At 38.3% G+C, this 25,692-nt stretch overlaps 1 protein-coding gene across 2 annotated transcripts in view; it reads left to right on the top strand.

Moving 5' to 3' along the window:
- The window catches only part of Galnt1 (polypeptide N-acetylgalactosaminyltransferase 1), a 76,305-nt gene that overhangs the window by 9,149 nt on the left and 41,464 nt on the right, over positions 1–25,692 (top strand). The window contains exons 2-4 of one of the 2 annotated variants that reach the window (XM_050134996.1): positions 18,257–18,311; positions 23,699–23,940; positions 25,062–25,236. In XM_050134996.1, coding sequence (XP_049990953.1) covers positions 23,802–23,940; positions 25,062–25,236 — 314 coding nt within the window. In that variant the 5' untranslated portion in view covers positions 18,257–18,311; positions 23,699–23,801. Of the gene's footprint in view, positions 1–18,253; positions 18,312–23,698; positions 23,941–25,061; positions 25,237–25,692 lie in introns of both variants that reach the window. The other variant, XM_050134995.1, reaches the window with a different exon arrangement.

The following is a 25,692-nucleotide window of genomic DNA, read 5'->3' as shown; positions in this document are numbered from 1 at the left end:
CGTGGCAGCAGGAATATTCAAATGCATTTTTAGAAAAGTAATCAGGCATTCTCAATGGATGAAAGAACATTTTGACACTTGACCTCTAAAAGGATACCATTATTAACAATATGGAGGAAAAAGAGGATTATAACTAGAGCAATTAATGTATTTGAGTTTTCTTTTTTCTCTTCAGTGCTGAAAATTGAACCCAGAGTGCTTACTAGGCAAACACTGTGTCATTGAATTACCCATGCCTCAGGGAATATCTCAAGACATGTCCAGTTCTGAGTGCCAGAGAATGACTCCAGGTGGACTTTACTGCAGGTGCCATAGTTGAAGGACTGAACCTTGTTGGGAAAGGTTAAGTTTGCAGTTTTAAGATAGAATCTTTAACCTAGAAATGAAAATAGGGAGAGGTTGAGAGGGCTCAGGCATAAATCTAAGGGAATACCTGCAGTTGGGACCCACAAGAATAAAAAGATTGAACACATTTTTATTTTCTCCTGTGGGCCAAGTACTATGAATGGAGAACTAACAAAGCAGATGCTTTCTGTCTTTGTTGTTCATGTGATCTCATGAAGCATACAGAGTTAGAAGCAAGTGAGTAATAGAGAAATGGCATCTCAGTGGTGCCCCAGAAGTCAAAAGATTTTCATGTAAAGGGTGGTAATAAGGGGATTCTCAATAAGAGGATTAGTACGTGCAGAGGCCATGGAGCAGGATCTGTCTGTGGAATGGGAAGATGTGTGTGGCTGAAGGGCCTGTATCTGGGAAAGACAATGGGGTAAATGGGAAATTGTCATGTACCTTATGCTCAAAGTTGGTGACTGTCTGAGCATAAAGAGTGAACTTGACTGTGCTTACTGAGAGCAGGAGAGGATTTCATTTGCTAGATAAGCCAGAAGAAAAAAACTGAGTCGGGGTGTTGCTCTTTAGTAAGGAGAGCCTTGAATTTGTGATCCTCCTGCCTCAGCCTACAAGGTCAGGATTACAGGCTCTGATGCTGTACTTGACTCAGAAGTCAGTTTTTGTTTTCCAAGTGTGATGCCCTGCGTTTTAAATATTCATAATTTAATCTCAAATCTTGGGGTGAAAGGGAGGGAAGGTATAGTTCTGCACAGGTTAACAGTCTGAAAGTTGCCCCAAGGAAAAGACTTGGTGTGGTCAGTTGGTTATTGTGAAAGGGAGAGTAATTTGTGGATCTAGGAAGGTAAAGGGATTTAACTATATTCTTGAAAGTCATTATTTTGAAACTAATGGAAACCAGGTCCTTTTAGTTTTGCTGGTTTTTAAAATTACCATTGTGTCTAGAACCTTGTAAGTATACATTTATGGAGTCACAGTGTTTGAATGTCAATGAAAAGGACTAGCCGTATAATCTGAATGACAAAAAAATGAGTTCCTTTATTAAAAAAAAACTGTTAAAAGTTTCAAGACGATAACAACAGATTGTTAAACCAAATGCAAAATTCCTTCTAAGGTGGAGCCCTACTTACGTGGCTGTATATTTTATGGGTCTATAAAGTTTGTCCCAGAAGGAAATTTTAGAATTCATTTAGTACAGGAGCCTCCTTTTGTAGAAGAGATATATAGTATTATGCATAACTAGATGTTGATGATTATTACTGTACAGTAGACTTACACATTAAAATATGCCTTTAGATGGTTTGCCACCTTTCAGTCTGTAGGCATCCTGAGAGTATAATTACCTGCATGTGTGTGTTTTGCTTGCACCTGAGTGTGAGTGCATATGTGTACCTGAAAATATGGAGTTTTACATCTTCAGTGAGGCAGTGTCTCTCAGTTGAACCCAGAGCTCACCATTAAGACTAGTCTAGCCAGCCAGTTTTCTGGGGTCCCCTGTAATTGCTATTAGTTTCCCATAGTGAGTGTAGAAATGACAAGTGGGTGAAATAAGTAATTCTAGAGAAATTTATACTAAGATATTTCTTAGTTCTCTAACAAATTTTTGATGTTGTTTGTTTTTGTCATGGGGTTAGGAGTATATACATAGTTCAGTAGTAGAGAAAGACTTTGGGTCCAGTATCTAACGTCTAAATAAACAAACAATTTTTTTCCATAATTAGTGCCTGCCCTGCTGATAAATGTGCTGGTTTCTGTCTTAGTTCCTTGCAAATTCTGAGAGGTCAGAATTTATTGGCCGTGCATACGGGAGAACTGTCTGTTTACTTCACCGAGATTCACAGAATGAAGATCAGCAAAAGGCCCTTGTAGCAGTGGTGATGGTATCTCTCATGGTGTCAGAAGATGGTGTCTGTGTGTGTGACACATACCCTGTTGTCTGTAGGACACATGGCAGAACAGCCAGCTAGCATGTATGCTGTTGAACACCTGCTGCATACATTCCTGTTAATAGGGGTTTTTCTTTTCTTTTTTTTTTTTTTAGTTAAGCTAATTTTGGCAGTAATTTTTTTTTCTTCTGCTAAATCATGTTAAACTTAGGTAACACTAGTTGTGACTGCTGATAGAAATACATTGAAGCAGCTAGATGATTAAGTATGATTCATAGTTTTATCACTTTAAAATGTGAATGTTGACCCTCTTAATAGTTACTTTGGCATACTCAATTTTGTTTTATTAGTTGTGTTAATTTGTAGACAGTATTGCAAATTGGACCCTGTCTTTCAACATTATAGGCTCAGGTGGATACATTGGATAAACAACTTAACAAAATATCTAGAAAAGTATGAGTAAAAAATTGACAAGTGGGTGAAATAAGTAATTCTAGAGAAATTTATACTACGATATTTCCCAGTTCTCTAACAAAATTTTGATGTTTGTTTTTGTCATGGAGTTAAGGGTATAGTTCATTAGTAGAGAAAGACTTTGGGTCCAGTACCTAACATCTAAATAAACAGTTTTTCCATAGTTACTGCCTGCCCTGCTGATAAATATGGTGGCTTGTTTCTTATTTTCTTGTAAGTTCTGAGAGGTCAGAATTTATATGCGTACTTGAGAGCTGTCTGTTTAGAGATTCTCAGAATGAAGAGCAGCAAAAGGCCTTTGTAGCAGTGGTATGAATAAACAAACTATTGTTAGCAAGTGAAAATGGGGTAAAGCAGCTTCTGTCTACAGAACTGCTGTACATAGAGATAGTGCACTTTGTTGGGAATAAGAGCCAGTGGTTAAGGAATATGGTTTCCTTTTACCATTGTACTTACTGTGTGCAGTTGCCTGCTGGAATGCTAAATACAACTTTTAATTTTTGGCTGTCATTAGTAAAATTCTTCTTCCTTTAAATACTGACCCGGGGAACTCAGACTCTTGATGTGCATACCTGTTATTTCCACTGCTTGACGTAGACACAGTACTGGAGTATTCTTGGTTATACTTGTGTTTACTAGGTGGCTTTGAAAAACTGCACAGTATTTTACAGATGAAAATGACAGGTAATCTGACAGTCATTTATGGACTCTGTAATGTGTAAGTTCAGGGTTAGATCACTGGTGGTAGACAGATGATGGATGACTAAGACTTAGTCTAACCTGTCAAAGATTAGAGGTAAGAAAAGTTTAATTCTTTTACCTTAGTCATTTGTCTGATAGTGATTAAACACTTACTGCTTTAAGCCAGGCACTGTGGTCTGCACTGCAAATTTAAAAACGCCTTCCAGGAATTCAGTCAAATGGGTAAAGTTGACACATAGAAATACCACTGCATGTTAGCACTGATGAAATAAAATTGCTGTAGAGAGGCAGAGAGTAGGGTGAGTCCCAGCAGCATGTCAGCTGCTGTAGCACTAAAGCTACATTAGGTGAGCAGAGGTTGTTGTCATCATCATCTTTTTCTTCTACTTCTATTATTTTTCCCTTCAAGACAGGGTTTCTCCTGCCTGCCCTCCGCTTCCTGAATGCTAGAATTAAAGGTGTGTGCCACCACTGCCTGGCACAGAGGTTCTTTCAGATGGAGGAAATAACAAATAAATATGTAGTTGGCCTTTTCTTTTGGCTGTCAGCCAGCTCCCAAATAAAGACATGGAGACTTATTATTAATTATGAGTTCTTGGCCTTAGCTTAGGCTTGTCCCTACTAGCTCTTTTAATTTAACTTGTTTCTCTTCACCTGTGCTTTGCCTCAAGGCATTTCCCCTTCCTTCTTCCTTCCTCCTTCCTTCCTAACTTCCATCCTCCCTCCCTCCCTCCCTCCCTCCCTCCCTCCCTCCCTCTCTTCCCTACTTTCCTTCTTCCTCCCATGTCTGTCTGGCCCCTGGCATTCCCCTCCCCAGCCTAAATTCCTCCTTCTACTTACTCACCCTGCTCAGAATTCCCACCTACACCTCCTCCTTTGCTATTAGCAGTTCAGCTTTTTATTAGACCAAACAGGTATCTTAGGCAGGCAAAATAAAACAGCAACATATCTTTACACAATTAAACAAATGCAACACATTTTTACATAGTTAAACAAATATTCCACAACAGCGAAGACAGAGAAAAAAAGAAAGTATGAGCTATTTGGGTACCAGGAGTGGTTAGATGTGAGCCAAGAGCTGGGCAGTTTCAAAGGCCTTCATCTAAGCCTTCCTGTGTTTGGTTCCTTCCCCCCACCTCACCCCCAATCTCCTTGGTACACTGCTTCAGAGAAACCTTTCCTGATCACACAGTGAAATAACTGCACAGTTACTTGCTGACATGCTAGCTTAGGACATTATTTGTGGAATGCTCTTTCTTAGCTGTCACTTTTTTATTCTCAACTTTGGACTGCAGTTGCATGAGACTGGTCCTATAAGGAAACTGTCCGTCCTGTATTTTTGCAAATGTCCTGGGGAGTGGAGGAGAAGGAGTCATTCCTTTGTCTTCATTCCTTGCCTAAATTGTAGTTGACTGGTGTAGGAGGTCCTTTTGTTTGCATGTTGCTTTCATTGGTTAATGAATAAATTAACCTAGTTGATAGGGCAGAACTTAGGTAGGCAGGGAAGACAGAGCTTGAATGCTGGGAGGAAGAGGCGAAGTAGAGAGAGACACCATGGAGCCACCAGAGATAGACATATTGAATCTTTTCCAGTAAGCCACTGCCACGTGGCAATATACAGATTAATAGAAATGGGTTAAATTAATGTAAGAGTTAGCCAATAGGAAGCTAGAGCTAATGGGCTAAGCAGTGTTTTAATTAGTACAGTTTCTGTGTGGTTATTTCAGGGCTAAATTAGCCAGGTGGCCAGGATGAACAAGCAGCCTGTCCTTGTTACAGTTGACAACTTCCAGGGTAGGAATATGAGGGTCAGGGAGACATTCAAGCATACTGTTGGAATTTTGTCCCTTGTACCATGGTTTAATTTCATGGTTTTTATTGTACCATAACTTTGGAATATTAGTATTAATGTTTTATCAGTTATTTCCTTTTAAGTAAGTGATTATTGATTTGTTTTCACAGGGAAAAAAATTGACCCTATTACCAAACAGGTTAATTTTGTTTCTGAAGTTTACTTTTCTACTTTTGTATATCAGTAAGAAATTTTACTGTAATTTTCAACAAGCTTATAGAATTACTTGTAAATATCAAAATATCTCTCTCTTTCTCTCTCTCTCTCTCTCTCTCTCTCTCTCTCTCTCTCTCTCTCTCTCTCTCTCTCAACTATGTAACCTTGGTTGATATGGAACTTGGAACTTGCTAAGTAGACCATACTGGCCTTGAACTCAGAACTCTTCCTGCCTCTTTCTCCTGGGTGCTGTAATTAAAGATGTGTGGTACCATGCCCAGCTTTAAAAAAGATTTATTTTTAATTATGGGACAGGGATATGTGCACACATGTGCAGAGAGGCCAGCAGAGGCCAGATGCCTCAATCCTCTGGAGCTGGAGTTTCTTGCAATTGTGAGCATCCTGATGTTTAGTGCTGGGGACTGAAACCCAGTCCTCTCTAACTTTACCCTCAGAGCCCCTCTCCAGCCCCTTAACAGGTATTTAGAAGGCAGCTTACTCTGTGCACATCTGAGAGTTTATAAAAGTGAGGAAGTGAGGGAAACCAAACTATTGGAACAGGGAATTCTCATGGTGTGGAGACGGGAAGATGGCAGCACCGTGTGGGCACTGGGAATCAAACCTAAGTTCTCAGGAAAAGCAGCCAGAGCTCTTAACTGCTGAGCTCTTTCCAGTCCCTGGAGTTCCCCTCCCTGCTTTTAAGGTTTAATTTAATAGCTTTATATTTTATTGCTATACAGAGAAAAAGGAAGCCTGATTTTTAAAGAGTTAATAAGCACATCCTCATAAAAGACATAATGAGAAAATTGGACAGGCTGCCTTCCAAGATGAGGGTTACCCTTCAAAGCAACTGACTAATAGTGGCCTAATTAAAATCTAACTAAGAAGTACGAAATGTATCTCTGTTCATTTAACCATTGTTTCAATAAATATTAAGAACTTTGATCCTGTTATATATTTTATTATTATTTTAAAATTTCATTTACTTTAAATTTTTGAATAGGAAACATCTTAACTTTTTGAGCAGCATTTCCAAGTATTCATATTTAGGTGTGCCCTGGTTTCTTTGAAATAGATGGAGTCAGGCAGTTTTAGCATCTCTGTGGGCCACCCCTCTTCTATCTCACACCAAGAGGCAATTAGTTATAGTTCTTACAATCTTGTGTTTTATTAAAAAATTTAGTAATATGTTAGAGGGAAGTGTTTTAATAGTAGTTGCTGTGTTTAGGATCATAGTTCCCCACAGTATCAGCTGTGTGTATGGGCGGCACACATATACTCCTAGGGATTGAACCCAGAAGCTCACACATAGTATTCAGACTTTCTACCATTGTGACTACAGCCTCAACACAAATACTTGAGATCTTTTTCTTGATTTTTAATTTCTTCCTATTGTTCTTACTACCTTCTATAGTATAATCTAATTTCACTGTGCTTATTGATTGTGTTGTTCTACTTTTATACAGTGTCAGCACTTCAAACATTAATATTTCTTTAGTTTACTGATGTGTGTTAAGTCCCTAGAAGTGTATTTGGCACACACTTATTAAATGAACCAGTTTCCTTTGGCTTTAAGTAGTGTTGGTAATTTCTTTTGGGGATACTTAGTGAGCTAGCTATTCAAAGGTTAGAGAAGTTTTTGGTTTTGGCAGTGTGGCAAATGTGAAATTTAAAAAAAAAATTAGATGAAGACATATATTATAAAACATTAAAAATACTGGGCTAGAGAGATGACACAGGGGTTAATCACACTGGTCGCCTTCCTAGAGGACCTGAGCTTCATTGCCAGCACCCACATGGCAGCTTACAACTTTTGTAACTCTAGTCCCAGGGAATCTGATGGTATTCTGACATATATTCAGGAAAAATATTCACATATATAAAAATAAATCCAAATTTTAAAAAAATGGGGTATTTGAGATACTTTTTAAAAGTTCATTGTTGAGCTGACATGCAAAGAGTGTTGGAGAGGAAACCATGACCTCAGAGAAGTAAGCCTGTCTATCTCCCTTGCTCCTCTGCTGATGTTCTGTAGGGCCAGAGAAACATTTACAGAGTACCCATGGAGGGCTGAACAGTCCAAGGACTGAGCAAGGTGAGAAGATACAGGGGTCTTTGTGTATAGCTGGAATTCCTTTAAGGATCAGTGAATAAACTAGGAAGAGATGCAAACCTGTTCTAGGGCACAGGGATTAGAAGTGAAGGATGGGGAAAGGAGTGTTTGTTACTTTTCTTGTTCCTGTATCCACACTACTGACAGAAGGAAACTTGAGGGAGGATTGCTTGGCGCACAGTTCAATCTGTTACAGTGGGGAAGGCATGGCAACTATGAAAGAGAGATCATGTGACTTAGTTTTTTTAATGATGAGTGACCAGAAAGCTGAGTACTTGGACAGGCACTAGAAGCAGATACAACTTTCAGGACCTGTCCCAGATTCCCACTTGTGCTAGATAGGCCACAAGATCCCAGGTTCCACACCCTAAAGCTGGAGACCATGTGTTCAGCACAGGAGCTAGTGGGGGACATTTCAGACTCAAACCATAACAGGTTGTTTGTCTTGTCTTCTGTTCACTGGGAGGGTGACATGGGGAGAAATTGAGAAATTATTGCCATAAATCCACTCCAACTGGATTTGGAGTTGGAGTTCATAGAATTATGTGAATGGTACAAAAAAACCAAACCAAAATTTTAGTGGAAAGTGGTCTCAGGTTGTTAGGACTATGAACCAGTCAAGCAAACCCCTTGCTCATTCCTTTTCCCCTTTTATTTTCTCTCTCTCATTTCCTTATTCTGTTTTCCTAAGACTTCACCTCTCTTCCTTTTTCCTCTACAGTGTCACAGTCTGGCCTTGAACTCCCTTAGAGCCAAGGTTAAACACTGAACACTTGATCTTCTGTCTCTTCCCATACCTACTAGGATTACAGGCAAGCTCAAGATAGACCCTTTCTTCAAGAATGCAGGAATATAGACTTAGGTATGGACTTAGAAAGTAGAAACACGAACTCACAATCTAAAAAGTTAAAAAAAAAAACAACAAACCTTGAAGTCGGCGATTTAATCAGCAGAGCAATGAAAAATATAATCAAATACTCCAAAGTTATAGATATGCTGTTCATATATAACACATAAAATTTTAAAAGTAATGTACTTCTTTTTTCTTGAGGCAGGATTTCTCTGTAGATCAGACTGCCCCTAATTGAGTGCTGGGATTAAAGGTGTGTGCTGCCACGGCCCATAAATATATATTTTTAAAAAGATGTATTTATGTGTATGTGTGTGGTGGTTTGAATAAGAATGGTCCCTATAGACTCGTGTGTTTGAATGTCTGATTTCCAGTTATTAGAATTGTTGGGAAGGACTAGAAGGGTGGTCTTGTTGGAGGAGGTGTGTCACTGGGGGGGCTCTCTGTTGTCTGTCTCTCAGCTACTGCACCAGCACTGTACCTGCTTGACTGCTGCTATTGTTCCCGCCGTGGTGATAATAGACTAGCCCTCTGAAACTAGGAGTGAGCCCCAGTTATAAGGCAGCATTTGGTCTTTGTACTGGCTAGTTTTATGTCAACTTAACACAGGGAATAGTCATTAGAGATGAGGGAACATCAATTGAGAAAATGCCTCCGTAACACCAGGCTGTCAAAATTAGTTAGATTACCTGCATTCAGTAAGGTGTAAGAAAAAAAATTTAGTAGACAAATTTGGTTTTACATTTTAAAAGTCTACTACTAATGTAATTATCCATACAAGCAATTTAAATGTGTTTCCCTTGCTTTTGGTACCTAGATTGAGCCCAGAACCTTATACTAGGCAGTGCTCTGCCACTTAGCTTTAAGATACAGAAAGTTAATTTAATAAATCTTTTATGGTTAAGAAAAAAACTATTCAACTTAGAGTAGAAAGCATATTTTTTGATATGATGAAGATAATTATCTTAGTTATTTTTCTACTGTGTGACAAAGCACCAAGACCAATGCAACTTACAGAAGAGAGAGTTTATTGATTGGGAGCATAGCAGCTGGCAGACATGGTGCTGAGGCAGTAACTGAGAATTTGCATCCTTATCTGCAAGTTGGACAGGGGCAGAGAGAACTAATGGCAAGGGCATTTGAAACCTCAAAGCCCACCCCGGTGACACACCTCCTCCAGCAAGGCCACACCTCTTAATCCTTCCCAAACAGTCCCAATAACTGGGGACCAATTTTCAAATATGAGAGCCGTTTCACTGAAGCCACCCACCACAGACCTCTATGAAAGGCCTCCAGCAATTATCATACTTGATAGCAAGACATTCATAGTATTCTCTTAGATGTCAGCAGCCTAGCAGCCATAACTGTCCTTCATCTCCAGCATTGCATTGCATCTCTCCTGAAGACCCTGGGAAGAGAAGTCACCAGGCTGAAAGGAATAACCAAGCCATCATCTTTTTGAATCAATAGGAATACTTTCATGGAAAATTCAAGAGTCTACACAGAAATTTTTCAGATTTGTAATAGTTTATTAACTTCTTTTATATAAAATTACTACAGTAAAGTCAGTTTTGTTACTCTAAATAGCAACATACAATAAAAATATAGTTAATATCAGAATAGTGAAAAAATCTTCCTAATTATTTAAGAAGGAATGTGTGTCTTTGGATTGTGTTATGTCAGCTTTTCATGCTGTAATAAGTAAGGTAAGCTGGCTTTAAGAGAGCAGAGACTTATGTTGACTCATGATTTCAGAGGTCTTAGTCCATAGTTGATTGTCTTTACTGGGGCATGTGGAAACAGAGCTGGAAATGTGTGATACAGCTGGGAAATAAAAAGAGACATAGGAAGGGACCTTAGTCCCAGTACCCCTTGAAAGGCACCCTCCCTCTATGACTACTGCCTCCAACTAGACCCCCTTCTTAAAAGGTTCCACCACTTCCTAATAGCAAAACTGACTCTTGTGATCAAGATTTGCAGTGTGGGTCATTATGACAATATTTAAGATCCAAATGATAGCAGGCAGGCAGGCAGGGCAAAATTTTAAGAAAAGTTATATAAGTAAACCAAAAGACATCATAGTCATTCTAAAGATATTTTTGGAATATAATCATAGAGGAGGAAAAAAGACTAATTTATTGTGAAAGTGCCAATTAAACCATCATTAATGTATAAATTGTAGCTTTAGAAAAATGAATATTTTAGAAAATGATTTGTTTATCCATGTAGAACCAACAAGTTAATTTAAAATCTATTTGGAAGCAAAAAGTCAAGATTGGCCAAGATATTTTAGAAGTTAAGTGCTTATTATTGTATGAGATTTTAAGACTTAGTGTAAGACCTGGATATGTAGCTCAGTATCAATACTGTTTTAATATATGTGAAGCTCTGAGTTTGGTTCTGGTCCCTAGTATTGCCAGAAAAAACAAAGTGGGGGGAGGGGTTTAAAACCTTTATAATTGGGGTACTACAGTATTTGGCACAGGTAAACAGAAAGCAAAGGAGGAAATTAAAGTATAAAACAGAATTTACTTAACTCCTGATATATGAAAGATTTAGTCTTACGTTATATATGAAAACGGAATAATCTTTAGTATTTATACTGTTTATCTACGTGAAAAAATGGTTTCCTTTTTTTCTTTTTTGTTGAGGCAGGTTCTTTAGTCTAGGTCAACCTTGGACAGATAATACAGGCATAATAACACTACCATGTCTTCTGTGTGTGTGTGTGTGTGTGTATGTGTGTGTACATATTAAAATTCTACTTGCATTGAAGATTTAATTGTGAAAGACAAAACTGAAGATTTCAGATTCAAATATTAGAAATTTTACTCCATTTTTCTTAAGTTTTTAATTTTAATTAAAATTTATATCATTTCCTTCTGTCTTAGTTGGGGTTTTTATTGCTGTGATAAGATACTATAACCATAAACAACTTTGGGGGCAAAAGGCTTATTTCAGTTTAACAACTTGCAAGTCATATTTCATTTTGAGGGAAGTTTGGGCAGGAACCTAGAGGCAGGAACTGAAGGAAGCAAAGCCATGGAGGAACACTGCTTTCTGGCTTGATCTTCCTGACTTGCTCAGCCTGCATTCTTATACCATTAGGACCACCTGCCTAAGAGTGCCTTCATCAGGGCCATCCACTTCACTCATTAATCAAAACAGTGTCCCACAGAGACTTGCCTGCAGGCAGTCTGGATCCTGGAGGCTTTTTTTTTTTTTTTTTCAGATGACCCTTGCTTGTGTCAGATTAACCAAATTCAACTAGGACATCCCTCTTCCCTTCTTTCTTCTCTCCAGCGCCTCACTTGTTTCCCTCTTACTGCCTCTCAAATCCATAGCTGCTTTTTTGTTCTCTGTCTCTCTGTCTCTCTCTCTCTCCCTCTCTCTGTCTCTCTCCCCCCCCCACATATATATATACACACATATACACATGTGTATTATATGCGCATACATATACATGCACATATATTCACACAATATATAATATGCATCATATACACATGCAAACACACAAATATAGAAATATAACCTACAGAGTCTATTTAATGTTGCTTGCAAGTGTATGATTTCAGGGCCGACCACTTGATATTGTATCAATTAGCAGCCTCATCCTTCTGGATGACTAATTTCCCCTCTTAGCAATCAGTGTTGTCTTGGGAGTGGGGCCTCATAAGATTTTCTTCTTCTGTCTTAACATGTCTCATGATGCTGTTATTGTTCAGGTCCTGTTTAGATCGCTGTGTTGTTGAAATATTGTTAATGTAGCCTCCCTTTCATTCTAGGAGACACAGTCTCACATGCTGGCCCTCTGATTCTTAAAATATTCCTTCTGTCATGTTCCCCAAGCTATAGGTGCAGGAATTGTGTTGTAAATGTATCAGCCAGGCCTGGACACTCATGATCAGTTGTACTCTGTTTTGACAGGTTGTAGTTTCTGAAATGGTCTGTTGCAAAGAGGAGTTTCTTTGATTGGGTATGTGTGAGAGAGAGAGCTACACCTACCTGAGGGTATCAGGGTGGGTATTTAAGAATGCAGTTAGGAATTATGTTGGTTTAGTAAAGTAACAGTTTAAGGTTCTCTTCTAAATCCTCACTAGCCTTGGGCATGTTTCCAGGCATAATTTCTCTCCCATTGAACAGGCCTTAAGTCCTATTGGACAGCTGTTGGTTACAACATAGATGTGAGACCACTTTTGGCATAGTCAGGGGTGTCTTGCAGTGCTGGTCATTGTAGTTCATAGGTGTCTTAGCATAGGATAATTGATTGCTACCCCCTTTGGCATCTTACATAACACCTTCTGATAATATGGAAGCAGGGCACAAGCTTCAGTTGATTCCTTTCTTTCTTATTTAGGGACCAAACGTACAGTTGTTAAAAGAACAGGTTTGGATTTTTTTTTAATTATTTATTTATTATGTATACAGTATTCTGCCTGCATGTATCCCTGCAGGCCAAAAGAGGGCACCAAATCTCACTGCAGATGGTTGTGAGCCACCAAGTGGTTGCTAGGAATTGAACTCAGGACCTCTGGAAGAGCAGGCAAAGCTCTTAACCACTGAACCATCTTTCCAGCCCTATTTTGTTTTTTTTTTTTTTATACAAAGTCTCTCTGTGTAACTCTTGACTGTCCTGAAACTAACTAACTAACTATCTATCTATCTATCTATCTATCTATCTATCTATCTATCTATCTCCTCTAAATTTAGCTTGATCTGTGATAAAAATCTGAGAATCTCTGTTCAAAATTTGAGACATAAATGTGTTTGCTTTTAGTAAATATCCAAAACCTATAGAGAAGTCCAGTTAGCAAAAGATGATTTCACCTATCTCCCCAGATGGTAAGCCTTTGTTTGTGGCAGTTGGTACTAGGTGTGCTTTCCTACTTTTCCCAAAAAGGGGCTTTGGGCAGCAGAGAGCATTGCTTGGTTTTTCTTTTCCTCCATATATGGCATTGTGTTGTCAGGAACCTGCTCCTTTCTTTCTCTTCAGCTTATATCTCTCTTCTCAAGAAAGTTCTTCTTGCTCTGTTCTATCTGTTGTGTTCACCTCTCAGGCAGTAGAGGTCCACTACAGGGGTCGGGGTTGTGGGACTGTAGTGATGAGGTGAGCAGGCCTGCTTTTTGTCCTGCCAGGTTCCTGCACGGCTAGCTTTACACCCGAAATAACAACACACAAATTGTATTCATTTAAACACTGCCTGGCCCATTAGCTCTACCCTCTTACTGGCTAACTCTCACATCTTGATTAACCCATTTCTATTAATGTGTATAACACCACGAGGTGGTGGCTTGCCCGTAAGATTCTAACCTACGTCCATCTTGAGCTGGAGCTTCATGGCATTGGCCTGACTCTGCTTTCTTTCTCCCACAATTCTGTTCTGTCTTCCCCGCCTACCTGTGTTCTGACCTATTGAGCCAAGCAGTTTTCTTTATTAATTAACCAAGGAAAGCAACAGATAGATAGAAGACCCTCCTGCGTCATTTCCCCTTTTTCTGTTTAAACAAAAAGGAAGGCTTTAACTTTAATATAGCAAAATTATATACAACAAAATAGTTACAAAGCAAGATTTACAGTTACAATATTTATATCTATTTTATCTTTTATCATAACTAAGGAAAACTGTAACTATAACTAACCATTCTTCAACTCTTTCAAAGACTCCAGAAGGATATAATATTACCTAAGTAAAAAGAAATAAGCAACTTTCAAAACTCTAGAAATAACAGAGACATCTCTCTGTCTGGACAGCCACCTAAAGTTTTTTGTACCTTTAGGGCATCCATCTCAGCCTACAGGCCCATAGTATCCAGCAGACATTTCCATGAAGCAGGAAAATTTACCGACAGTTCATTCACTTTTTGCTGTGTCCTGCAGAATGTCTCGTAGAGTCTTTCATAAATCAGGAACCCCGAAAGACCATCTCACCTTTAGGCAAGTTCAGCAGTCCTCTCTGTGGGTTGTGTCCAGTTTATGCAATAGTCCAGGCAAGAGCAGTTTCTTTCCCAACTGGCTATCAAGCTCCATAAAGAGACTCTTCAATGCCCATCTTCCTCTTGAAGTAGCTGGTGCTGCCAGGAGCAGATGTGTCTCATTGTCATGAAAAGCCCTAAGTTATTAAAACATTAAATGCCATATTCTGTAGTCTTTGAAAGATATGAAGAATGCCTATGTGAGATATATCTATGCACATCTAGAAAATCTAACTAACATGACTACAAGCTTGACTACTATTGATGATTGTCCATTAACAACCTGTATTTCCTAATTATACATTACATTTTAAATGAACTACACAATCACAATACTTTAATATCAGAAATACATATACATATAACAAGATTGACCTTAAATTTATGTCAATAAACCAAGATTTATACCAATGCAAATTATTCATATCTATATCATCTCCCCCTTTAAATGTAAAAGAACATTTATAAGCAACATTTGGGAACATGGGCACAGTTTTTTCTCTCCAAACTTCTTCCTGTTGTATAGGGGCACTGTTAATCAGGTCTTTTATGGTGTAACTTGTGTGCCAGGTTCATCTCAGTCGGCAGTTGAGTGAAATAATTTTTTGAAGGTGTTCACAGCAACCTTTCAGGAGGGCGTGGTCTATCATACCATATTGGGACAGAAGCAATCCACAGGGTCTCATCCTCTGTGAAAACAAAAGAAGAACGTTCGTTCCCAAAGCATCATAACCTTAGATCCAAATTTTGAAGTCAAGGTATTTTCAGATCATTGTTCTTGTTTCATCTGAAGATCGTAACTCTTCATGGGCAAATTAGTGTAGCATAGCTTGCACTTTGGTGCATACACATTTATATACTTTTACTGAAAGGACCTTGTGGGGTCTTTATGCTTTTGATTTTTGTCTCATGAAGGCCATATGCCAAGCACATGGCACTTCATTAAATGTCACACCTTATCTTTTAATGGCCATGCTTTTTCTTTTTCTTATCTTAATCGTGATAACATTTGTTTTAATTGTGCTCTGAGGATGTCTCCTCAGCAGAGACAAAGGAGTCGGGGTGGGTAGTAAAGAAGTCTAAAGACTGCAAACCAAGAAAATTCTTTTTTAGTTTTTACCCTGACTGTTCTAAACATAATTAAAGATGGTTGAAACATCAAGTACATTGTGGCTGAAAAAGAAATTGATTGGTGATGTTGGTAGGACATTAGAGTAGTGATTTCATCAAGAAGCCATTTCACTGATATGAAGCCACACCAGAATGTAAAGACCACTTGCACAGACGAGAGCAGATAATTGGAGGGAAATAAGGCATAATTATGGAGTAAGATTGGTAGTTTGGCAAAAATACAGAAGAAACCCTTCTAAACTTTGAGAATTCCAAGACTAGAAAATAGTGTTAGCTTCTGATCTGGGGAAGTTCCTGTTGGATTCTTTATGTCCCAGAAACTGCTCCCCAGAATGATAATGTTCAATGCTGTTTTTTAGTGTCTAGCTTTTTGGCTAGGGGAAATCTAACATACACTCTTTCCTAATGTTTAGGCATTTGTGTTGAAGTGATAAAAGTGATAGAAGATGTTAGCCTGAGTATTACTTTTTAGATGCCTTAGAATGTAGCCAAGAATTCCTGTTTGCCATATATCTTTGAACTATGAGCTCCTAATTCTGTTTGCTGTTGACAGACATTTATACATTTACCTGCTTCTTTTTAAGCTCAGTTTATGCAAATATATCTTTACCGTTTTCCTATCATATACTTTTGCCTTTTCTGTATCATAAAACAAATTGATATTTCTCCTCACCAGTTTTTTCTTCCTTTTTTTCCTTCCTTATAATCTGTATCTACTCATACTTTTTTTTTTCTTTCTTCCTGTTTTTGGTTTTTCAAGACAGAGTTTCTCTGTGTAACAGCTCTGGCTTCCCTGGAACTCCCTTTGTAGACCAGGGTGGCCTCAAACTCAAGGGATCCACCTGCCTCTAACTTCGAGTGCTGGGATTAAAGGCATGCTCCGCCACCACCCAGCATCTTCTCATACTTTTGAAACATTTTGCAAAGATGTAAAATCAATTTGTAAATTATGACATGCTCCACCATCCTACCATGTCTGAAGATAAGATTTGTTAGGGCAGGATCTGTTAACCCATTTTATGTTCCTACCACAGAATTATTGAAAAAATGAATCATAAATAAAAGCAATGTATTGTCTTAGTTTTGAAAACTAGGAAGTCCAATATCAAAGGAATCAGCATCTGGTGAGGACTTTCTTGCTATGTTATAACATGGTGGGGGTACACAAGTATGCAAGGCAGGCAGGTGAATCTCTGTGAGTTTGAGGCCAGCCTGGTCTGCATAGTGAATTCCAGGCCAACTAAGGCTACATAGTGAGACCCATCTCAAAAAAAACAAAACCCAAAAAGTAAATGTGTATTTCTGTTGACATCTCTCTCTCCTTTCTTTAATAAGACACTAATACCATCATGGGAGTCCCTATTCCAATTGCTTCATTTATCCCTGTTTCTAACATACAGTCTTTGGGAGGAACACAATCACACTATACCTGAGACTGAACTTTTTCATGTTTTATTTTTCTCTGTTAACAGTGTCTTGTATATAATTGACAGTTTAACATACTGGGAATATGTGATTTTCAGTTGATTAGCTGAAGCCATGCGCAGGGTTTCACACAAAGGTGGACCAAATATACCATGATACATACACCTTAGAACCTAGATTTGTAGTAGGCTTTGCTGCTGGGTTTATGTAAGTAACAGTTTTATGCTCAAACAGTAATGAAACTACATCATGACAAGTTTCTCAGAACACACCCTTGTTAAATGATACATGACTTTAATATCATTTCTAAGATGGGAATGTTACACCAGATTCTAGTTTGTAGTCATTAAATTTATGTTGAAATTCTGCTGCTAGACAGATCCTCTATTTACACTTTCATTGTTTCTTCACAGGATGTATTCTGATCTGAATCAATGATTGTAGCTTGAAAGGTGTTATTAGGGGATTTTTGATGTAGGAGCACAGTGCCTCATCACTGAGAGTTTTATCTCACAAGGAGGTTCATATGAAGGAAGATTTCGAGGTTGATCCAGCTTCATGATACCATGGTCCAAATGCTTTCCACAGATTCAGTTTGCCATTCTCAGACCATAAAGTCTTTTTTTCTTATGGCTTCAAGATAGCTTCAGGACTTGAATTGTGTTGATTCAGAGTATCTAGAAGTAGAAAGAAATATTCCTCCTTTGTCATCTTTTTCCCCAGTACTTTCTGACAGATTTCCCTACAGGTCCCATTGATCATGCTTTAGTCTTGTGCTTTGGCAAGGTAAATAGAGGGGCTGTGGTTGGCATAGTCCAATCAGGAATAGGCGGCCTAGTAGAGAATTATCATTAGAATTCCACTGGAGTCTAATATGGTGAAAATTTTGGGTATAAAATATGGACTAAACAGTATCCACTGCAGATGCTGTCTACCTGTCTTTGGCCTTCTCATTTTAAAAGTTGATACCATCATAGTTTTCTAAGAGAAGAAAAGATAATTTGTTCTATTCCATTGAATTTGCTGTTAGTTCTCAGTAACATACTATATATATATATATATATATATATATATATATATATATATATACACACACACACACGTACATACACACACATGTACATACACACATACACTATACACATGTGTATATATATATTAGACATTAACTGGAGTGCCTATGCTCCAGGTACTTTACTCAGAGAAGTAGCTGAATAATTAATGACCCTTGCATTCAAGTGGGTGGCTAGCTTAAGTCGGGTGTATAGGATAGTGGAGGAAAGGGAACAGGAAAGAGTGTTACTTTGAAATTTACTGATTTTAGGAAATTTATTTTTCAGCAGATGATGTGAACCATGTGGATTTGTGATATGAATTCATTTGAAAAGCCTCTTTGGGGTAAGTTGATAAAATTGGAAATCAGTGACTTCAAGGTTGCACTTCTCCATGGATTTTAAAATATGTGTTGGATTTTATGTCTTATATATATGTGCATTGGAAGATTTTTGTTGTTGCTGCTGCTGGTTTTTTGTTTGCTTGTTTTGGTTTTTCTTTGAAACAGTCCTGGCTGCCCAGAACTCACTCTGTAGACCAGGCTGGCCTCAAACTCACAGAGATATACGCCTGCCTCTACCTCCCTGAGTGCTGGGATTAAAGGCTTGTGCCACCACCTCCCGGCTTGTTTGTTTTTGTTTTAGACAGAATTTCCCTCTGTAGCCCTGGCTAGCCTCAAACTGACAGAGCTTTACTTGCATCTCTTCCTCCCTCACCTTCAAGCAGGTGTTAAAGGCATGTGCCACCATGCTTAGCTGTAGAAGGGTTTTGTACTAAGTTCTTACTTTAATAAAATTTGAGAAATAGTTTGTAATCCCAGCACTGCTATACTAGTACATTTATAGTTATTTCTCATTAGCAAATCAGTTTGAAGACTAAATGAGGACCAGGTTCAGAAAGGAAGTCTTTAGGTAGAACTAAACTTAACCCCTAATCTTCTCTAGTGACTGAGAACTAATTCACAGTACCAGTGTGAAGATATTGGAATAGTTTGTGAACTTCTCTTTGCAGCATTTCAGATGTTCATTTTCATTGCATCTATGTGTATGTAAAAGAATCTGATGGTTTCCTCTAAGAAAGCACCTTTAGAAATACTATTTATTTACTGAGTATGTATTATTGCAGTGGAACTATATAAGAAGAGCCTGTGCAGGTTTTGTTTATCACAAATAAAGTAAACTGACCCTGCTAAGACCACATAACAAATAAGTGTTAGAACTGAAATTTGAGTTTAAACTTTTAGTTTAGTAAGCATTTCCTTTTGTTTTAATATGTTTTAATATGGGGCTCCTTAGACTACTCCCAGATCTTCTAATTGGCCTGGAGGGCTCAAATGGCTTCAGTATAGGAATACTAGCAACGGAGATACGTTGCAGCAAAAGGACACATTTAAAATCTGGAGGAAACCAGGAGTAAGCTTGTAAGCATTCTTTCCCTGAGGGACAGCAGGTTGTGATTAGTTTCCCCAACAGTCGTGACAACACATGGAATATTTGTGATGGATTAAATAAATATGTTGCGGATCCCCGAGTGGCTGCTACGAGATGGACGGTTAGGCACGCCACGCAGAGTGAGGTTGGATATTTATTAAGTATGTTATGGAAGGGAAGGGGAAGAAGGAGAACAGAGAGAGGGGCAAAAAGAGAGAGAGAGGAGGAGAGGAGAGGAGAGGAGAGGAGAGGAGAGGAGAGGAGAGGAGAGAAGGCAGAGACGGCTCATGCCCTAGATTTTTTACTGGGTTGGGCATGTAAAGATACCTTATATCTAGCACATACCAAAATTCCAAAATCACAGAAGGAAGAAGGGGATGTTTAACATAAACCAGATTGTACAGTTAAGGCACAGTAGGGCACACTTCTTAATTAGAGGATGCTTTATATCACTGTAGAGAACTGTTTATAATTCAAATTCCCTGATTTGAGGTAAGGGCCAACCTTGCTACGCTTTTCTAAGGATAACAATTTTAGGCCTGCTTTATTAACTTCATCCCTATACATTGATTTATTCATTTGAAGAAGTAGGAACTGTGGTAAACCAAATTTTAATGTCACATGTTTTGAAGGTCTCAGTTGTTAATGATTTGGTTTTTGTTTTCATTTTTTTAAGTTAATTTAATATTATTTTTTAGATAGGTTTTTCTGTGTAGCCCTGACTTGTCCTGGAGCACACTCTGTAGACCAACCTGGCCTCAAACTCAGAAATGTGCCTGCATCTGCCTCTGAGTGCTGGTGCTTGTCTACTGCTGGTTTGTTAGGAAACTTGCATGACCTCTTGGCTAAGATTTATCATCTAAAGATAGTGCTGCAGACAACAGTGAGATAAGCACTCAGGAGGCAGAGTCAGGGGAATCTCTGAGTTTGGGGCCAGCCTAGTCTACAAAGCAAGTTCCAGGACAGCCAGAGTTGTAACACAGAGAAACCCTATCTTGAAAAACCAAACCAAAACCAAAGGAATAGTGAAAAAGGTGACCAATCAACGTGGCTTAGTGGGTTAAGGCAGTTGCTTCTAAGCCTGACAACCTGAGTTTAACTCCTATCTCTTGCCTAGGTCCTCAAAGATAACTTACTTTATGTTCTAAACTTAGAACCCTTCCACATAATAGAGAACTGACTCCAGGAGATTGTCCTTTGATCTCCATCGTCCTCCAACATACACACACACACACACAGTAAAAGTGTAATATGTTTTTAATAGTTATAGTTGAGAAGACTTGTTTTACTATATGCCAAGAATAAGCTAGTTATTATAATTTAGATAGCATTTCTAGATATGAAGAGACAGACTGGTCAATGGAGCCAAACATAGAGTCTCATAAACTTGATTTACAATACGGTGAGTATTGCATTCTTTTAGGAAAGCATGACCTGTTGTTTAAGTAAGTGGGGACAATTTATCATTTTGAGAGACAGTGACATTAGACCCTTACTTAAATAGGAAAGGTAAAATCTTTGACATAAAACTTTCATTATTAGTAATGATTTCCAGGTATAAGTATTTCTTAAGACATGGAAATTTGAATGATAAAAGATATTCTTTTACTAAACGTAAGCTATGAGCTAGAAACAAAAATACTCAACATTTCATACCCCAGATAAACACATGAGCCAGTAAGCTCTGTTAAGGATTTCAGCAGTATTCTAGGTTATGCTTGTTCTCCTGACCTCTAAACTTGAGACAGTAACTCAGAGTGGTCACAGCAGTGCTTTAGTTATCACCATAGTGATTTTTAAATTCTGAGTAGTGTTTCCCTGTATAAGTGTATAACTTGTATGCACATCCTTAGTTAGAAATCTAAAATGTTCTCAAATCTGGAACATTGAATGCAGATGAACACTTAAAAGATTTTAGATTTTGGAATATTTCAGATTTTGGATTGTGGAGCTAAACAAATTAAGTCTATGCAAATATTGCAAAATCTGAAAAACTTAAATCTGGAGCAGTTCTTTTTTTTTTTATTGAGAAAAGGAAAAAAAAGTTTCCGCCTCCTCCCAGCCTCCCGTTTCCCTCCCCCTCCTCCCTCCCTTCTCCCCCTCCCCTCTCTCCTCTCCCCCTCCCCCCTCTCCTCTCCCCCTCCCTCTCCAATCCAAAGAGCAGTCAGGGTTCCCTGCCCTGTGGAAAGTCCAAGGTCCTCCCCCCTCCGTCCATGTCTAGGAAGGTGAACATCCAAACTGGCTAGGCTCCCACCAAGCCAGAACATGAAGTAGGATCAAAACCCTGTGCCATTGTCCTTGGCTTCTCATCAGCCCTCATTGTTCGCCATGATCAGAGAGTCCGGTTTTATCCCATGCTTTTTCAGTCACAGTCCAGCTGGCCTTGGTGAGCTCCCAATAGATCAGCCCCACTGTCTCAGTGGGTGGTGCACCCCTCGTGGTCCTGACTTCCTTGCTCGTGTTCTCCCTCAATCTGCTCCTCATTGGGACCTTGGGAGCTCAGTCCAGTGCTCTGGAGCAGTTCTTATCCCAAGTATTTAATATAAAGGATACTTCAAGATACTAAAAAGAAATTGGCACACAGGTTGTTTTGTAGACATGTTTTCCTTTTTCCTTAGTTGTCTAAATGTGAAAAGACATCATTTTTAGATATAAATGAACTGACAGTAATATATATTAGAGAAATGCTCATTAGAGTTTAAAGAATGGGTCTGGGGACGTAGCTCACTTGATAAAAGGCTTGCCTTGGATACATGAGATCCTGTGTTTGATTCCTAGCTCCATATAAACCTATTAACTGTGGTGCATACCTATAATCCTAGCACTGTTAGTGGTAGGAGGAACAGAAATTTAAGGCCATCCTTGGCTACCTAGGAGTTTTAGGTTCTCTTGATCTACATGAGATCCTGTTTGTTTGTATTTTAAATATCCTGTATTAGCAGTCAGGTTCTTTGCCAGGTAGTCGGTCTTCCCTGTGACATCGCTCAAATATAAATGAGCATGCCTAGTTTTTGTGAGAGCCACTTTGCTGCGATACTGTGTTCTGTAATTCTTTCATGTTTCCCTGTAGTTATTAGTAACTGCTCACTGCACGTAACATAATCAAATGTCGCATTGAATAGGCATGATTTTGAGGCAGAAAAAATCAGTAGTACCCTTGTTACTCCCCACCTTGCAGTCTAAGAGAATGTTCTGATGAAAACATATGTTAGAGATCAAAGTGCCTGGTGACGAAAACAGAAATAAATAATAATTCTGTATGCTTACAAGTATCATTTAGTACTTTTTCAGGTAATTTTCTGGCTTTTGTCTAAGAACCTTGTAAAGAACTATCTACGTAGTTCATAGATGAACTCACCTGTTCTGAATTGTTCAAATAATCCATCTCTGCTGGCCACCCTTGTGTGAAACTGCTACATCGCCCATCTGCCTGCTTGTTAGGGCATTTGCTTATACCCTTTTCAGCATGGAACACATGTACAAGGTGTTTCCTCTGCTTACTTGATGGAACACATATAGTGTGTTTCTCTCCTGTCAGCAATGACAAGACCCAGGCCTTTGCCTTTGAGCCTTTGTGTTAGCTACTCAGTGACACTCTTCTCAGACTGCTCCTGAGCTCTTCAAGATAAACATTCACTTGGTGGAAACAGTTTTAGTTAAATGAGTATTCCGGATTGTGAATGAGTTCTCAGTGATAGAAGAGTGTCATGGAATGGAGAAGAGTGGGAGATAGGAACTAAAAAACTGCATCCTCAGAGTTAAGACTCGGTCTTAGGTCTTAGAATCCCTTCTCTCCCTGCAGTGTGTTCTGACAATGTTTTCTGGTGAGTATGATTGAAGTTTCTACATAGCATTTGGTAGAAAAAGGAGGACAGGAATTAGACTGAAAAACTGTGCAGTACAGACTGTAGGGAGAACGGGATAGTCAGTTATTGAAGATCTGGTGTTAATTAATAGTTCGGCTTTTGCCTTAGAAATCAGTAGAGCAGTTGAACAGAAAAGGAGTTAAGACCCTTGTTTGAGAAGACTGAAATAGTAGCTTACTGTTGTTTTAATTTACATATCTAGTTACAGGGAAATAAACACGTTTTTACATAGTTATTAGCTATTTAGAGTTCTCTTTTATAAAGGCATTTTATATCCTTTGCTCATTTTTCAATTGGATACCGTTCTGTAAGAGTTACTATATAATAATAGAATTTCTTGTTAATGAAATGAATTCATATCTCTTAACATTTAATGTTAAATTAATCGTGATCTATTTCCTTGAATTTAAGACAGCCTTTTTTTTCTTCTTTATAGGGTATGACCATGATTTCTGATGAAACCAGATTGGAATAATTTTCATGATATTTGTATATTTATATATATATATATTAAAATTTTACATTTGACTTAAAGTGCCATGAGAAAATTTGCATATTGCAAGGTGGTTCTAGCCACCTCCTTGGTTTGGGTACTTTTGGATATGTTTCTGCTGCTGTACTTCAGTGAGTGCAACAAGTGTGATCAGAAAAAGGAAAGAGGACTTCCTGCTGGGGATGGTGAGTAGAGTAGCCTTTTTACAACTGTTTGCTTAAGTATAGCGCTCATTTTTACTGATGAATAATAAAGTTATATATCTTATGTTTATATTTAAATTTTATAGCTATATATTTAGATCTGTGAAAGTTAAAATTTTTTATAAAATATAAAATTTTATTTTATATAAAAATAAGTTTATATATAGATTAAATTTTGAGGTTAATTGTAATCCCTAAGTTCCTGTTTTAATTATATTTCTAACAATGTTGTGGTTGGTTCTTTTAGCAGTTGTTCAGTTTAGTTTTTTTTATTTAATATTAAATGTTAATTTTCTACAAATTATGTTACCAAACAATAGAGGGAATCTCCAAAATCAGAATTGTACTGAAGAGCTAATGCTGTGATGCAAAGTGAAACGTTAATGCTTTGTTAGCAGGTATCAAGTCTCCTGCTTGCCTATCTTACTATCCCGGGCAGTAGTTCTCAGCCTTCCTAATGCTGTGACGCTTAACACAGTTCCTCATGTTGCGGTGACGCCCAACTATAAAACTACTTTTGTTGCTGTTTCATAACTAATTTTGCTACTGTTGTGAATCATAATATCTTTGTTTTCCAATGATCTTAAATGACCACTTAAATGACCCCACCCCCAAAAGGGTTGTGACCCACAGGCTGAGCCTACTACCTGAAGTCTTGGCATTTGTTAGGCTGAAAGAGGATCCTGTGTCATGATGAGGATTTTGGCTCATCTGCAGCAGTGCTATGCCCTCAAAGGATTTCAGACAAGTGTTAAGTCATCTAACAAGATTGGGACTTCGAATGAATAGGTGGTTGTGTCTAGAAGGGAATGGACTAGAAGAGAGACAGGGATAGTAAGGACTAGTTGGAGGTATTCATGATGGTTTCAAAGAAAGAAAATTTTAAGTTGACCCTCTGCAAAACTATTTAGCATTCTAAAGCTGAGTGGTCTGTGTCATTTCTTCAAAGTGGGAAAACTGCACAGCACCTTGGAGGCGTGAACAGACTGGAGACTCCAGAAGAGGCTCTGCTTGTTGAGCACAGTTTTTAACTTGGATGTTGTTAACAAAAGCATGAGGTAATTGTTATGAAATTGGTATCAGTTAAGCATATTTCTTATTAGTTCTAGAGCCAGTGCAGAAGCCTCATGAAGGTCCCGGAGAAATGGGGAAACCAGTCGTCATTCCTAAAGAAGATCAAGAAAAGATGAAAGAGATGTTTAAAATCAATCAGTTTAATTTAATGGCAAGTGAGATGATTGCACTCAACAGATCTTTACCAGATGTGAGGTTAGAGGGGTAAGTACATAGTGTGGTCCTAATCATATTTCAATGCAAGGCTTGTCTGCATTCCCAAGATATGCTTAGCGCTTACTTTTCTGTCAGTTACTGTTTAATTATACTTGAACTCTAAGTTCAGTGCTAATAAAGTAACATTTCAGTATGTTACTGCTCTACGGACTCGGGAACTAGGAAAGTGATTACTTCTCTCAACAGATTAGTAGGGGAGTCTAAGCATTCATAAAAATAGTCATATGTTCAACCTTTTACAAAAAGATTTTAGATGCATGAAACTTGAAGCAGTGAAGTTCATAAGTCCTACACGTATAGCTTACTGAATTTTTATGTGTAAGTACGAAGCTGTGTAACATCATCCAAACAAGATATAACCCCTGAAAATTCTCTTTATTTTCCTTTCCAATTACTTCCACCTCCAGAGACAACTATTGTTTTACCCCTTGTAACCATAGAAGA

Source organism: Alexandromys fortis, unplaced genomic scaffold (assembly GCF_014885135.2).
Source record: "Alexandromys fortis isolate MF-2015 unplaced genomic scaffold, M_Fortis_MF-2015_v1.1 scaffold_25, whole genome shotgun sequence".
NCBI classification, from domain to species: domain Eukaryota; kingdom Metazoa; phylum Chordata; class Mammalia; order Rodentia; family Cricetidae; genus Alexandromys; species Alexandromys fortis.
This window is presented reverse-complemented; position numbering and strand designations above follow the sequence as displayed.